Source organism: Pavona decussata, unplaced genomic scaffold (genome assembly GCF_977016875.1).
Source record: "Pavona decussata unplaced genomic scaffold, jaPavDecu1.1 SCAFFOLD_186, whole genome shotgun sequence".
Taxonomy (NCBI): Eukaryota; Metazoa; Cnidaria; class Anthozoa; order Scleractinia; family Agariciidae; genus Pavona; species Pavona decussata.
The window spans coordinates 2731260-2747500 of NW_028145595.1; the positions used below are offsets into that span (position 1 = coordinate 2731260).

The window sequence follows — 16241 nt, forward strand, 5'->3', positions numbered from 1 at the left end:
TTTTTAAATTTCCTGTATATAACAATTATGACGGGCTAATTCATTGTTGACTACAGAACTTTACAAGGTATTTTTACTATAATGTTCCGTTGAACGCCGCCGGAAGGACTCAATAAATGCTAATACAGAAGGACAATCGTGTTTAATGGCAATCAGTGGTCAACCAAGTATTAATTCAAACATTCAAAAAATATATATATAGGAAGAAACCATGTGGGTGATTGCTCGGGATGAAACAAATTAACAAAATACAAAGAAAATTTTTCTTCTGTAACTGCTTCGAAAACGTATAACGCAAATTGTTAAAAAATGGATCATCGTATAATGCAATTCCAGGGATTTGATTGGCTTAGCGGCCATGGTATATGAGGAATTAATTATACCAAGACATTATGATAAGAGTAGGCATCAGACAGAAAAGAAAATATCACTAAATCAGCACGATTTAGCGATTTTTCGTGGTTGTTTTTAATAAAGCAAGTATTCATCTCGCGCTTGTTGGATACGAGATGATATTTAACAATAATTCCATGAGCGTGCGTTGGATATGAGATGGTAAATAGCCAACGAGGCGCGAAGCGCCGAGTTGGCTATAACCAATCTCATATCCAGCAAGTGCGAATGGAATAATTGTTTTATTAAATTCTCCGCGTTTGGGTATTGCAGTTGAAGTTTACTGAATTTTATATTAAGTAAAAATTCTTTCAAATTAAAACGACCGGATGTTGAGGCAACTTCCAACCAAAGCGCGCGAAACTTAATGATCACATGACACGCGCAGCTCTTTGCAAACGGAGTTGAATGAAAAATCGAATTGGCGAGGAAGATCGGACACAGTCGGACATCTCAAATTCAAGAAACGTTTAAATGTACGAGTTACCATCTTTCTGAGACAAGCATTCAAGTGCTTTTGAAGTTCCAGCTCATCGAGAAGCGTAATAATTGTGCACATTTGAGCAAATGTTTTGCTGTGTGGTGCCGAGCGAAGGAAGGGATCAAGGACGGCTTTTTTTTACGCTGAACTGAATTCCTCGCAGACATTTTAAAACACTTAAGGAGGGTCCAAGTGTACGAGGTACAACCTTACTGAGACAAGCATTCAGTGCAAGCTTTTAAACTTCAAGGTTATCAAGAAGCGTAAGAGCTGTCCACGTTTGTGCAAATGTTTTGTTGAGTAGTGCCGAGCGACGGAAACGAACATTATGGCCGCCGCTCGTACGGATTTCATAGATGAACTTTTGTGACTGGAGTCCTCGTAAATGCGTAGAAACATAAAGGCAGGCGTTAAGCTCTTCTTGTAAAATTTTTTTTGATCGTTTTGCAAGCCATCCTGAAACTTTTAAAGGTAACCGGTTGTTATTGTTGTTGTTGTTGCTGTTAAGTTTATGTGATCTAAATCGTAAAATCGCGCAATTTTTCGGATTTTAAAGGAAACTTCAGAGATACGTACCATTAAATAGTGTCAAACCGAACTTTGTGGCTTTTATTGTCGTTTTATTGAAATGGCATTGTTTGGTATTTCTTCTTTTTTTTTTTTTTTCTACATTTTTCCGAAGAAACTTTCGCTTCCCGCCGAAAAAAAAATTTAGCTTAGCGACACCTGGGGCATTCGTTTTCCATATAAGGTCAAACTACGGTATATGAGCCGATAACTGGGATTTAGTGAACCAATCAGAACGCTAGAAATGCAATATCCGAGGCTGAGAATTTAATAATTAATTATAGCCAACTTGGCGCTGCGCACTCATGCAGTTGTGTATGTATCATGTCATATCCAACGCGCGCTCGTGGAATAATTGTTAAATATACAATCATTCAACAACAGGGGCGCTTTCTATTTAACCAAAATTTTCGGTTGGAAGATTCCGCCGGAAACTTCCGTGTCAAATGGAAAGGCATTTTTTTTCCATTCGTTCTCAACTTGCAAACGCAATGGTAGATAAAAAAAACTTAATTGGTGGTACAAAAAGACAACAACGTGGAAATGAAAAATTTGTGCAAATGAAACGAAAATTTCCCTTCTGACCGATTGGAAAGGACCTCCAAAGATCATCCATTTGTTCCGGGAGCTTTCCGTCTAATATCCGCGCGAACTATTTGCAATTCAACCAGCCGAACCGAAACATTTTGGCTTAATGACAAACGCCTCGGGCTAGCAACGCGTGAGCTTCACTAATTTATGTTTACAACTGATAAGGATCATACAAAATTATAGGCTTCTTTAATTGCGCGGCCTTAATTTGAAAGTAACGCGCCCGCCTAATTAAACCAACTGATAACTTAAAGCCTAAATTAAAAACTCACCGTCATGAAGCGTTTGTGAATAATGACAAAATGATCATTGACGCCGGTTGCATGTCTGTTCATTTCTCAGACCAAGAATAGATAATTACCTTTCAGCTTATAAATGAGTCTTTAACACTTTGTTTACTTAAAACCAAAATAGCTTTGTATAAAATTGACGCTGTTTCGTGACATTAGTAAAAGTTGTTCAGTTCACCTGCTAAACTAAACATATTTTGAAAAACATCCACTTTGAAGCCTCGTAGCTGCAGATCAAAATAATACAGCTAATGCTAATTCGCAAAAAAATTGTATTCGTTTGACTCGCGATGACAAAATTAAGCAAAATTGTTCATCTTGAATTTTAGTTTTTAATTTATGCATTGGTTTCACCTTCCTTTTCGAAGAAAAACAAAACTACGGCTCATTGCGTTTACTATCTCTCAGTTTACAACTGCAAGCTGAACGAAAATGCAACGATCAAAGAAAGGGCGATAATAAAATTCACTTTTCTTAATCGAGAGTTTAAAGGCCGGGGTTGCGTTTATTTGACTGTATTTTGCAAAAAGAATAAAGGAAATATTCTTTAGACAACACTTTTTACGATCGCAATAATTCTTCACTCGCTCGACGACTGCCATCTCTTTTCTCCACGGAGGCCACTTTTACGATCGAGTATAGACTGGAGAAGGAAAAAAAAGTGCTTTTGCGAAAACTGGAGAAAATGAAATATGCACGAGGAGCGAGGGCAACGCTGGAAATGCTTTTCCCGTCGTCCCTCACTTCCTTTGTCCGCACCTGCGTTGACGCCTGGGTTGGGATTGTCGTAGTTCATGCGTGTGTTCGTTTTTGATTGCGCTTCATTTCCATTTCACGTCTGGAAGGCTAATCTAGAGGTTGTGGGTTCCAATTCACCCGAGATCAAATATTTCACCTCTCCAAACTGAACCAAATTTCCTTCACAGGGCTAGCAAGCCCGGGGAACTATTAGGACAATAGTCCTAGAAAAATTTCATTACATTTCTATAGTAATAACTGGCTTTACTGATTATATGCATTGAAATTTGAATTCAAACACTGAAAAAGCGCCAAGGGTGCGTTCAATTGAAAAGGAATAAATGAAATACACTTCAGGTATCACTTTTTGACAAATGGTTTTTCTTTAATATCCTATAATTCTTTCTAATACAGGAAATTTTGTGTTCTCATAGCCCTACATTCCCAGTTTGGGGTATTTGCAGTGACCACCCCTAAACATTACTACAGTCGAACCTGTATTAAGCGGTCACTCTCGAGGAATGGCTAAGTGACCGGACAGGTTGCACAAAATCTATGTCAAATACAATAAAAGCTGACGAATTTTATCATAACATTTGATAACGTAGTGTACAGTTTATGCACAAAATCGCCCTTAAAAATCACTAACTTTGCTAACTGCAGCCAAACCTGCTATAACAAAGGATCACATTGGTATACAAACTTTATATAAACTTCTGTTGAACGGACTTATAAGATATTAACGCCATTGTCCTTCAGTCAATACTCCGTTTGTTGCAACAAGAGTCAACTGACTGGAATCTCCAGTATCAGTACTATGTATTACGTAAATAAATTCATTGTTTCAAGCCGGCTTCCTTTAATCAGCAAATGTATTTCCTAGCTTTTCAAACTGACACTTTGTTAATGGTAGTTTGTAAAATATTCTATTTCTTCTTTAACTTTTCTTTTAAAACTCTCCTGACTGCCTACAAATTCAACCTTATTTGTTCCTACGTCTCGGTGATACCAATTATTTTCTTCACTGTGCTTTTCACAATCTGACGAATTTCTCGATATCGCCAGCAGTACACGAGGGGATTCAACGAAGAATTGAGAAGAATCAAGAAATGTGTAGTGAAATATGGTGCCAATAAAGAACTCCCAGAACCATTATTTCCATATAACATTAAAATGCAAAAATATGGAAGATAACAGACAACAAAAACAACATAAATAAACAGAGCATTAAAGGCGGACTTCTTCTCTCGATGTAGCTCCATTTCTTGATGATTCGCCTGTTGAAGTTGACTTTGTATTTGGTTCTGGTGATATCTCACAACTTTGTAAATACGAAGATATGCCACGCTTGTCAAGAGAAATCCAATCCAACCTACAACCGCTGTTACCATGCCAGAGTGCTTTGTAAATGAAATGATTATGGAGGTGGCAACACCACTTGTCAGCCATAAAGACACCAAAGCGACAACGACTCGTCTTGAAGTGACAAGTTCTTGATATCGCAGAGGAAGAGAAACAGCGAGAAGTCTATCGACAGCAATGTAGTTTATATTAAAAAAAGATGCACAAGAGAGGAAAAACGTAGGTAAATAACAAATTGTCAAAACTGTTGGACAGAGGAAGTCAAAGTTATAATTTTGATTCGCCGCCATCTTCAACATCACCGCCATTATGACACCGTGCATTAGCTGTGAAAACAGTCCAACAGCAAGATCTGAAAACGCGAGGCTTAGGAAAGTCTTCTTTAAATTAGCTGGTATCGATGAAGCTTTCCAAATAGCGCGAATAACAAGAAAATTTCCAAGAGTCGCGACGAGCGAGAAGATGAAGTTTAAAACACAAAGAGTGAACATGAATGTTGAATGCTGGTGAACGAGTTGTGCCAGCCTCTGCAACCGTTCATCGCAAAATTGGCTAACCATGTCGAGCTTGAATCATTCAGAACGATCAATCCTTTGATTTAAATTTTGGCGTTTTTACATCCGCGAGTTTCCAACTTTAAATCTTATTGGTAGATAAAAAAAAAAAAACTTACGTCATGACACAAGAAGACAACAAAGTGGAGATGAAAATTTTGTGCAAATGGGACGAAAATGTCAGTTCTGACCGATTGGAATGGAAAAAGTGAAGTACCCAGAAGGTCGTCCATTTGTTACAGGAATTTTCCGTTTGATGTAAGCTCGTCTCATTTGCATTTGAACCAGTTGAACTTAAAATTTTGGCTGAATGAAAAGCGCCCCAGGTTAGCAACGAGTTAGCTTGACTACAACTGAAAAGCGTGATATTTAGCAATTGTGATAAGTAGTTAGTAATGTATGTGTAACATGTATATGCACTGCGGATGAAAGATTAAATAGAGGGAAAGGTTCTCGCAGTTATATACGCAACCAAACTGTTGCGAAAAACCAGAAAAAGATCCCGTTCAAGCCTGAATTTTTTTCATGATTTTCGCAGCAGTCTGGTTGCGTATATAACTGCGAGAACCTTTTCTTCTATGTAAATAATTATTACTTAAAGCCTATATTAGAGATACTCCGTCATGAAACGTTTAATGGATAGTGACAAAATGACCATTGGCGCCGGTTGTATGTCTGTTTATTTCTCAGCCCAAGATAATAACCTTTCAGCTTATAAATGCGGAGTCTTTACAGTTTCCAGCAGAGCCCAAACGCTTTGTTTACTTAAAAACGAAAAAAGCTTTGTATAAAATTGACGCTGTTTCCTGATATTAGTAAAAGTTGTTCAGTTCACCTGCTAAAAAAATATATACTTGGAAAAACATCCACTTTGAGCTCCCTTAGCTGCAGGCCTAAATAATACAATTGTTGCTAATTCGCTAAGAATCGTATTGCATTTGGTTGGCAGTAACGAAATTAAGCGAGATTGTCTAACTTTAATTATATTTTTTAATCTATACCTTGATCCTACATTCCGTTTCGAAGAAGAACAAAACTATGGCTCGTTGCGTTTACTACCTCTCAGTTTACACTTGGAAGCTGAACGAAAATGCAAAAATGAAAGAAAGGGCAACAAAAACTCACTTTCTTAATTGAGAGTTTAAAAGCAGAGGTTGTGTTTATTTGGCTGTATTCTGCAATAAGAATAAAGGAAATATTTTTCAGACAACACTTTTTACGATCGCAAGCTCGCAATAATTCTTCACTTGTTCGACGACTGCCATCTCTCTTCTCCACGGAGGCCACTTCCACGATCGAGCGGAGGCTGGAGAGGGAAAAATAAGAGCGCTTTTGAAACTGGAGAGAGTGAAATATGCACGAAGAGCACAGGCAACACTGAAAATGCTTTTCCCGTCGTCCCTCACTCCCTTTGTCCAAGCCTGCGTTGACTTCTGGGTTGGGATTATCGTAGTTCACAAGTGTGCTCGTTTTTGATTGCGCTTCGTTTCCGTTTCACGTCTGGAAGGCTAATCTAGAGGTTTTGGGTTCCAATTCCCCCGAGATCAAATATTTCACCTCTCCAAACTGAACCAAATTTCCTCCACAAGGCTAGCAAGCCCGGGGAACTATTAGGACAATAGTCCTAGAAAAATTTCATTACATTTCTATAGTAATAACTGGCTTTACTGATTATATGCACTGAAATTTGAATCCAAGCACTGAACAAGTGCCAAGGGTGCGTTCAATCGAATAGGAATAAATGGAATACACTTCGGGTATCACATTTTGAAAAATGTCTCTTCTTTAATATCCTATAATTCTTTCTAATACAGGAAATTTTGTGTTCTAGTAGCCCTACATTCCCAGTTTGGGGGATTTGCAGTGAGCGCCCTAAACATTACTACAGTCCAACCTGTATTAAGCGGTCATTCTCGGGGAATGGCTAAGTGACCGTACAGGTTGTACAGAATACATGGCAAATACAATAAAAACTGACGACATTTTATATAACATTTGATAACGTAGTGTACAGTTTATGTACAAAATCGCTCTTAAAATCACTTACTTTGCTAACTGCAGCCAAAAAACAATGCCATGACAAAGGATTACATTGGTATATAAACTTTATATAAACTTTCGTTGAGCGGACTAATAAGATATTAACGCCATTGTCTTTCAGTCGGTACTCCGCTTGTTGTAACCAGAGTCAACTGACTAGAATCTCCAGTATCAGTACTATGTATTATGTAAATAAATTTATTATTTTAAGCCGGCTTCCTTTAATCAGCAAACTTATTTCCTGGCTTTTCAAACTGACACTTTATTTAATGGTAGTTTGTAAAAAATTCTATTTCCTCTTTAACCTTTTTTTTTAAACTCTTCCGACTGCATGAAAATTCAATCTTACTTGTCCCTACGTCTCGGTGATACCAATTATTTTCTTCACTGTGCTTTTCACAATTTGACGAATTTCTCGATATCGCCAGCAGTACACGAGGGGATTCAACGAAGAATTGAGAGGGACCAAGAAAAGTGTAGCGAAATATGATGCCAAAAAAGAACTTCGAGAACCGTTAGTTCCATATATCATTAAAACGCAAAAATATGGAAGATAACAGACAACAAAAACAACAGAGCATTGAAGGCGGTCTTCTTCTCTCGGTGTAGTTCCATTTCTTTATGATTTGCTTGTTGAAGTTGACTTTGTATTTGGTTCTGGTGATATCTCACAACTTTGTAAATACGAATATATGCCACGGTTGTCAAGAGAAATCCAATCCATCCTACCACCGCTGTTACCATGCCATAGTGCTTTGTAAATCAAATGATTATGGAGGAAGCAACACCACTTGTCAGCCATAGAGACACCAAAGCGATAACGACCCGTCTTGAAGTGACAAGTTCATGATATCGCAGATGAAGAGAAACAGCGAGAAGTCTATCGACAGCAATGGCGGTTATATTAAAGAACGATGCACAAGTGAGAAAAAACATAGGTAAATAACAAATTGTTAAAACTGCAGGACAGAGGAAATCGAAGTTGTCATTTTGATTCGCCGCCATCTTCAACATCAGCGCCACTATGACACCGTGCATTAGCTGTGAAAACAGTCCAACGGCAAGATCTGAAAACGCGAGGCTTAGGAAAGTCTTCTTTAAATTAGCTGGTATCGATGAAGCTTTCCAAATAGCGCGAATAACAAGAAAATTTCCAAGGGTCGCCACGAGCGAGAGGTTGAAGTTTAAAACACAAAGAGTGGACACGAATGTTGAATGCTGGTGAACGAGTTGTGCCACTCGCTGTAACCTTGCATCACAAAACTGGCCGACAGTCATGGCGAACTAGAATCATTCAGAACGATCAGTCCTTTGATAGAAGTTCATATAATTGCAAAGCCTTTTGTTCGCACCAACTTGATTTTCGATAAAACGAGATGTAAAATGTCATAACTATATAAATCCATTCAGTTGTTATCCGGCATAATCGCGAACCAATGTAACGGTAATAAGGCATTTGAAGGCTTTGGCAGTCTTACCTGCAGTTTTCCTCGGTGAATTTGAACTTCTGCAAACATGTAGAGTAGCAGGTGAGGTGTATTTTTTTATAACAGGGTTTTTACGCCACAAAATGTACTAACTAACACAATTCAATACACAATTCAGTTTAATAACTTTTGCCACAAAATGTAATAATAATGCGAACTGTAATAACTTTAGGCGTAAAATGTAATAACGTCGGTAACGCAAAATGTAATAACTTTTGTGAAAACAGGTTTTGCCTTCACAAAACGGAACACGGACGGACGGGAAAACTCTCTAAAATCACTTGTGTAAAGACCTTTATCCTGGGGAACACTCGCTGGCTGCGGGAAGGACCGAGATCTCTTACGGTAAGCGAATTTCTCCGAGACAATAAAACCACGCAGAACTTGGCTCCAACGTAAGCAAGGATGTAAGCAAGGATGCAACTAAAGAAAATCTTACAATGCATTCGTATTTAAGCCTAAGCTAGTGAAGCATTCGAATTACATCATTTTCCAACGAGTCAGATTACAGAATACAACAATCATTTCTGAGAGTCTATTGGATGAAACCTAAGCTTATTCTGAAACATTAATGACTTTCAAGAGTTACATAGGTGGATAACAGTTTAACAAAAGGCTAGCGCAGGTTACAAAACACTTCAACGCTCAATTACAGTTATATGACCTTATAGGAACCGTTTACGCCTAAATGGCTACAACAGGTCATGTTTACGGTTTAGTGAATTTGAAACTAAGGAACTTAATATTTTCTACGTTGGTTCTTACATTTTTATCAGAAAAGCAAATTAAACTAAATATCTATAAATCCTCTCGTGACACTTTTAACGCAAAATGTAATACATAAAAGTAACGAAAAATGTAATAACATTTTGGGCAGTATATATTTCTTCGACTTTGTAAGGGACAGTCCTTTTCAATCCCGAAATCATTATTTTAGGGACCAATGGGTGATTTTTAGCCCAAAACAACTGTGGTTTTGTTAACTGATGGACACCTCGAAAATTTCCAAAAGGTACTTTGATTTTTTCAAGGAAGAAAGCGTGAATAGGTAGACTCGCGGGAAATTCATATGGCGCACCCACGAAAGAAGCGCCTCGGAACAGTATTTTTGAATGGACAAAAGCCCTTGAAAATTTCTTTACTTTCTAAACTTTGGTATAAAATTACGATTTTTAATAATATACGTTTTAACCTACTATAACAACAATTATAAATCATTCAATTCATTATCCGTTTTAACGTCACACTAATTAACGCATGCGCACTAATGAACAAACATTTTTTTCCAATTTTACTTCTTGCTATATCAACTAATAACTGACTTGGCTCGACTTCCTGTACAATCTAATCTCGTTCCCAGAGCGTTATCCTCGTTTCCCGACAGCTGGTCAAGGGAAACGAAGATTTTGGGTACAGTAGAGGTGCAGTACGTGATTGGCTACAATAGGGTTGTTAACGCATGCGCATTTAAATCTACAAGGGTTACGAGTGCTCTGGAAACGACATTGTATTACAGCTGTCTCGCAGAGGTTAAATTAAGCATTGGACTGTCCATATATATATTATTTATTCATTTTTTTTCCGTTCAGGAATAAAACAACTACATCTCTTGCGTTTACGAAACCTCTTGTACACTTGTAAACGAAGAGAAATTGACAAACGAATTAAAGTTTTAAATATTCTTTTTGCGACTCCCAAGGTACTTTCGATTCATTTTATTCCGAATTACCAACAAACGTAAAAGGATCCAGATGTCGCACTTTGAGGCTATTTAAACTAGATAACTCTCAAAGAAAACAAGAAATTTCAAGTCTAGTTGCCCTACTTACATTCCCTGTTTACTTTATTTGAAGTGATCAGCCATTTTTTTCCAGTTCCAAACGAAAAATTTCATAACGAGAGATGGATATGCATTGTCATGGAGGAACTTTCTTGACTAGTGGACAAAAACTATTTATATCCGATTCCTTGTTTAAATATGAGCGCTTCAAGACCACCAATGGGATAAGTGGATTTGCAAACGAAGAACGATTTTACCCATTTTATATACAGTAATGAAATGATATTGATGGCGATAATAATCCTCAGTATATTCCTCCATCTGCATCTTTTAAGTTCCATTGGTTAAAGTATTTTCTGGCTTTCTTAACTGACATTAAAAATCCATAAATTATAGTATGTAAAAGTCTTTTTCTTCTATTTTGTTTGTTTATACTCCTCGCATTTTATACAAATTCAGCCGTACCTTCCCCTACATCTCGGCGATGTGAAATATTTTCTTCACGGTGTTTTTCACAATTTGACGAATCTCTCGATATCGCCAACAGTACACGAGCGGGTTTAACGAAGAATTGAGAAAAAACAAGAAAACTGTAACGCGATGTGCTATCAATAAAGAACTTCGGGAACTGTTCTTTTTATATAAAATCATAACGCACAAATGTGGCAGATAGCAGACAATGAAGACAGCATACACAAACAAAGCATTAAAGGAGGACTTCTTCTGTCGAAGCAGCTCCATTTCTTGATGATTCGCCTGTTGAAGTTGACTTTGTATTTGGTTCTGGTGATATCTCACAACTTTGTAAATACGAATATTTGCCACAGCTGACAACACAAGTCCGAAGCATATTACGACTACAGATACTACGCCAAAATGTTCTGGAAGTAAAACGTATATGGCTGCAGCAAGACCACTTGTGACCCATAAAATCACCAAGGCTATAGCAACCCGTGTTGAAGTGACAAGTTCTTGATATCGCAGATGGAGAAAAACAGCGACAAGTCTATCAACTGCAATGATGGTTATATTAAGAAACGATGCACAAGCGAGAAAAAACACAGTGAAATGACTGACAGTTAAAACTGTTGGACAGAGGAAGTCGAGGTCATCACTTCCACTCGCTGCCATCTTGAATATAACCGCCCTTATAGCACCATACATCAGCTGTGCAAACAGTCCGACAGCAAGATCTGAAAAAGCGAGGCTTAGGAACAACATCTTTAAACTAGCTGGTATCGATGAAGCTTTCCACAGAGCGCGAATAACGAGGAAATTTGCCAGAATCGCCACCAGAGAGAAAACTAAGTTTAAAACACAAAGTGTCAATATGAATGCTTCTTCATGATGGAGTAAAATTTTTTCTATTTCCTCCAACCTTTGTTTGCAAAACTGGGAAGTCATGGCTCACTTCACAATGCAGAAAGCTCACCTTTTAATTTGTTGAAATTCGAACGTATGGTAATAAAGACATTGCATGATTTGCATAATTAAACGTTTTTGATCAAGGATCCCGAAATAAATATAATAAGTCATCTCGTCAGCTGGGTGGGACAACAAAATATTTTCAGAACCTGGACTATTCAAAATTATTTTTTCTAATGTTGTTTATTCTGCTTTTCCTTTTGAATTGAATCCTATAAAACATAGCTGGTGGCTTGTAAGATTGCATGACTACGGTTTGACAAGTTAAAGGGCTTCTCTCAAGTTCTAATTTAATGGATCATCCAGGAGCCTTTTTTTCCTTGTTAGCAGTTGTGTTGGTGCAGTTGGTGAGCATCGTGTTTGACATTCTCAAGGCTGGAAGTCATTTGAGGAAACTTATAATAATAAGCTTTGTTCATCCATCTTAAAAAATAAATATACAATGGATTTACATAATTGAATCTAAAGTTAAAAATACACAATCATAAACAAAGGAGCCTTCCTGCCCACGCCATAAAAGTGGTCCGTGTTGCATGTCTTTTGGTTGTTGACCCTAGTATTGCTACTGGTCCTGGTGGTGATCTCAGGTTATAGCTGTAGCTAGTATTTGGCTTTGTAGTGAAAATTTGATTTGGGTGGTTTTTATTTTTTCAGTTTCTTGAGGGACCTCAAAATAGAGTTCATCGTCATCTTCATCTTTCCCTTGGGCTTTGAAGTGATCTTTATGAACCACAGTTTGATTGAATGTGTAATTTAAAACTCAATCCTAGAGAAAGACTTCCTCATTCTTGAAACTTCGTCAAAATGAAATCCAATTCTTTCCAATTCACGCTTTCTCGCTACTTGTCGTCTTTCCTCCAACGTCGGGAGGGATGTTCTCGGTATCCCAATGATGCCCAAACACCTGTTTTGTGTGGACTCTACGACTCATCCGCAAGGTATTTCGGCACACCGCCCCAAACTGGGGATGCATATTTGAGGAGTGGACGTTTCTTAGTACAATAATTTTTGCAATTTTAGGCAATGAGGAAACTTAACCTTTCAGTTTCTTTGTTTTAATAAATGCAGGCAAAATGAATTCTGCTGTTTTTATTTGGTGGCAATTACCTATGAGTCATCAAAAGTTTGCAGCGAAGCCCGAAGGTTCGAGAATGGTCTTCACAGATGAAAATGTTACCTGATAAAAGTTGTTTCACTAGTTAGAACAAATTTATCTAATATTTTGTCTTCCTGTAGCTTTAAACTAAAAATCTCAGTAACAATTCCATTGCAGCTGACTCGTGGCAGAATCATTATTCATATTTATTCATAGTGTTATCTCAGCAAAGACGACCAAGACTTCATATCACGGGGGTCATGGGGTGTGTGCGGAGATGGCTGATCAGGCCGATCTTCCCCCGGAAAGGTCTGTTGCAGTGGGGACAGGCGATCTGTGGGGCTGAGCCAGGCTGGGAGGAGGAGTTCTCAGTGTCTTTCCTTCTCTGCCGTTTCTTCTCTTTGTCCCTGATGCGTCTCTCCTCAAAAGTAGCCACGCCCAGATTTTACAAGGGAACGCCAGGCAGGACGGTCCATGGCGGACTCTTCCCAGGTGGTATAGGGAATGCTGCATTGCTTAAGCGATGCCCTCAGTGTTTTTATAGCGCAGCTTCGGTCTTCCAAGTGAGTGTTTGCCTGTGGACCGCTCGTCGTAGAATAGTCTTTTGGGAAGGCGGCAGTCGTCCATGCGGTGGACATGGCCAGCCCACCAGAGCTGAGAGTGCATAAGGATGGCGTCAATGCTCTCCATTTTGGCCAGCTGGAGCGTTGCGTTGTCTGGAACTCTGTCACGCCACATCATTCGGAGTAAGGTCCTGAGACATCTCCTATGGAAGGCGTTGAGCTGATTGGCATGTCGGCTGTACATGTAGACCGTCCAAGTTTCGCATGCATAAAGCAGGGATGGTAGAACTGCTGCTCTATAGACTTTGAGCTTGGTGTCAAGGTCAAGTCCTCTGTGCTCCCAGACATTTCCCTTTAGCCTGCCAAAGGCAGTACTGGCTCTTGCGATTCTGTAGGCCACTTCCTCGCCAATATTGGAGGAGCGTGACAGAGTGCGTCCAAAGTATACAAACTTGTCTACCGCAGCTAGTCTCTGACCGTTGACGGTGATGTGAGGCTTTGTGTAGGGAGCTGCTGGGGCTGGCTGGTGAAGGACTCCAGTCTTCTCGGTGGAAATTGTGAGACCGGAGTCATCACAGGCTTTAGTGAACAAGTCCATGCTACCCTGCATATCTGACTGTTTGCAAGCGTCCAGTGCACAGTCGTCGGCAAAGAGGAAATCACGGGCTGTGTCTTCGTGCACTTTGGTCCTTGCTTGCAGCCTCATAGGATTAAAGAGCTTTCCGTCTGTACGATACCGAAAGCCGACACCGATGTCACCGTCACGGAAGGCATCGGTCAGCATGACAGGGAACATCATGCTGAATAGAGTGGGCGCCAGCACACAGTGTGACGAATCTTTTCTTGGGGAGCGGGAGGCGGGCGATCGTTGATACCCTGATTGGGAACAGCCACCTTATTGACCAAGTTGGACTTTGTTGCAAAACCAACACCTACCTCACGTCTCGCTGAGGGCGGGAATCTGCACATTGTAACGGGCGGTCCGTCTCTCAGGTCGGTTAGACCCGGCACGGTCCAAGAGGGTACGCACATTCCATGCACCGAAGGTGACTGAGGTCACCGTAGATGATTTAGACTACTTTGTTCTCTTCTTACCGCTGGTATGGGACACCTGCCAGCCGCGGCGTGCTTGCCAGGAAAGGATGAGACAGGCAGTGTTTAGGACCCTTCTTCTAGTCCCTTCTCTACGCTACGGGGGAAAGCAGTGCTGTCCTGAAGAGGGCTGCTTCGTCGACCAGGGGGCGGCCGAATTCCAGCGCTGTCTCGTTAACTGAGGAGCGACCATATGGCCTGGTCCGCCTATGTGTAGAGTTGCAGCTACGACTGCTAGTGTGTCCACACCTGTCGCTTCGCCACTCATTCATCGCCACAGGACTTGAGAAGAGTGGATGAGGATGAGGGGTGATGTGATGGGGATGAAATCATGACTTGCGCTTGAATTTGATTAAAGTGAGGGAGAGTTGCGCGTCGTCAGTCTCACTCTCTCGTCCTGAGAAATCTAAACCCAGCCATAGGACGTAGTCGAGACGGCCGGAGATAAGACAGGATGCGGTGGATGGCCGTCAGATTGAGTCTGTACAACTGTGCCCTAAGCGCTCCACAGCGCCTGTTGCATGCGGACCGTTCGCTCACTGCCAGGTACCAAAACATTAAATGCCAAAGAGCAAAACTACAAATCAACATGACTGCTGTACATGGACGAATCACCTGACTGCAAGGCCGCGAAAAAGCCTTTATGTTAGCGCACTCGTTACGCTCCTCCGTTCCGAAGAAGGACAGAAACATTGTTTTTCCTCTCAATTTGCCTTTATCATCAATGTACAAATGGGGTAAATTGAAAGTGGTTATACAATTTTTACTGATATCAATAATAGCACTTTTAAAAAGCCTTTATTAGAAAGTCGCCGTCATGAAGCGTTTAACGAATAGAAACAAAATGACCTAAATGACCACTGACGCCGGTTGTATGTCTGTTTATTTTTCAGCCAAAGATAATTACCTTTCAGCTTATAAATGAATTTTTAACAGTTTCTAACTGAGCCTAAACGCTTTCTTTACTTAAAAACGAAAATAGCTTTGTTTAAAGTCGACGCTGTTTCGTGACAGTAGTAAAAGTTGTTCAGTTTACCTGCTAAAACAACATATACTTTAAAAAACACCAACTTTAAGCTTCCTTAGTTACAGATCTAAATAACACAACTGATTGCGTTTACTATCTCTCAGTTTACAACTGCAAGCTGAACAAAAATGCATCGATGAAAGAAAGGGCGATAAAACTTTCACTTTTCTTGATCGAGAGTTTAAAGACAGAGGTTGCGTTTATTTGACTATATTCTCTAATAAAAATATAGGAAACAGTCTTCAGCAACACTTTTTACGATTGCAAGATCGCAATAATTGTTCACTTGCTCGATGACTGCCATCTCTTTTCTCCGCAGAGGCCACTTTCACGATCGAGCGGAGACTGGAGAGGGAAAAATAAGAGCGCTTTAGCGAAAACTGGAGAGAGTGAAACAATGTTTCAGATCTTTTTTATTCTTACTCATTCCCGACCCCAGAACTCTTCCCTTCGCGCACGACTCTTGGCGGGACTTACGCAATCAAGCCAAAGACTCTGGGGACTTTGACTTCCTTTAACATATAGATTTAAATATGCATGTGCTAGCAGCTCCATTGCAACTGTCTCACAGTACTTGACTGTCCATATACATACATTACTTATTTATTTGTTTTTGCTTCGGTTCAACAAAAAGACAAAACTACACCTCTTGCGTTTATTTAACCTCTTGTACTCTTGTGAGCGACGAGAAAATAACAAACGAATTCAGTTTTTAAATATTCTTTTTGCGATGCCCAGGGTACGTTCGATTGACT

At 39.6% G+C, this 16241-nt stretch overlaps 1 protein-coding gene and 1 pseudogene across 1 annotated transcript; both read right to left on the minus strand.

Annotated features, from left to right (window-relative positions):
• Positions 1 to 3501: 3501 nt before the first annotated feature.
• On the minus strand, positions 3502 to 5308 carry LOC146462711 (melanocyte-stimulating hormone receptor-like). Its single transcript, XM_085085536.1, has one exon. It carries the CDS (start codon positions 4980 to 4982, stop codon positions 4053 to 4055), a length of 930 nt encoding a protein of 309 aa, XP_084941662.1. The 5' UTR covers positions 4983 to 5308; the 3' UTR covers positions 3502 to 4052.
• Positions 5309 to 6743: 1435 nt separating this feature from the next.
• Positions 6744 to 8737, minus strand: LOC146462712 (melanocyte-stimulating hormone receptor-like; annotated as a pseudogene).
• Between the last annotated feature and the right edge of the window lie 7504 nt (positions 8738 to 16241).

Bases quoted from the DNA above. Each gene is read 5' to 3' on its own strand.
- LOC146462711 (XM_085085536.1), bottom strand. From the start codon at position 4,982: ATGGTTAGCCAATTTTGCGATGAACGGTTGCAGAGGCTGGCACAACTC.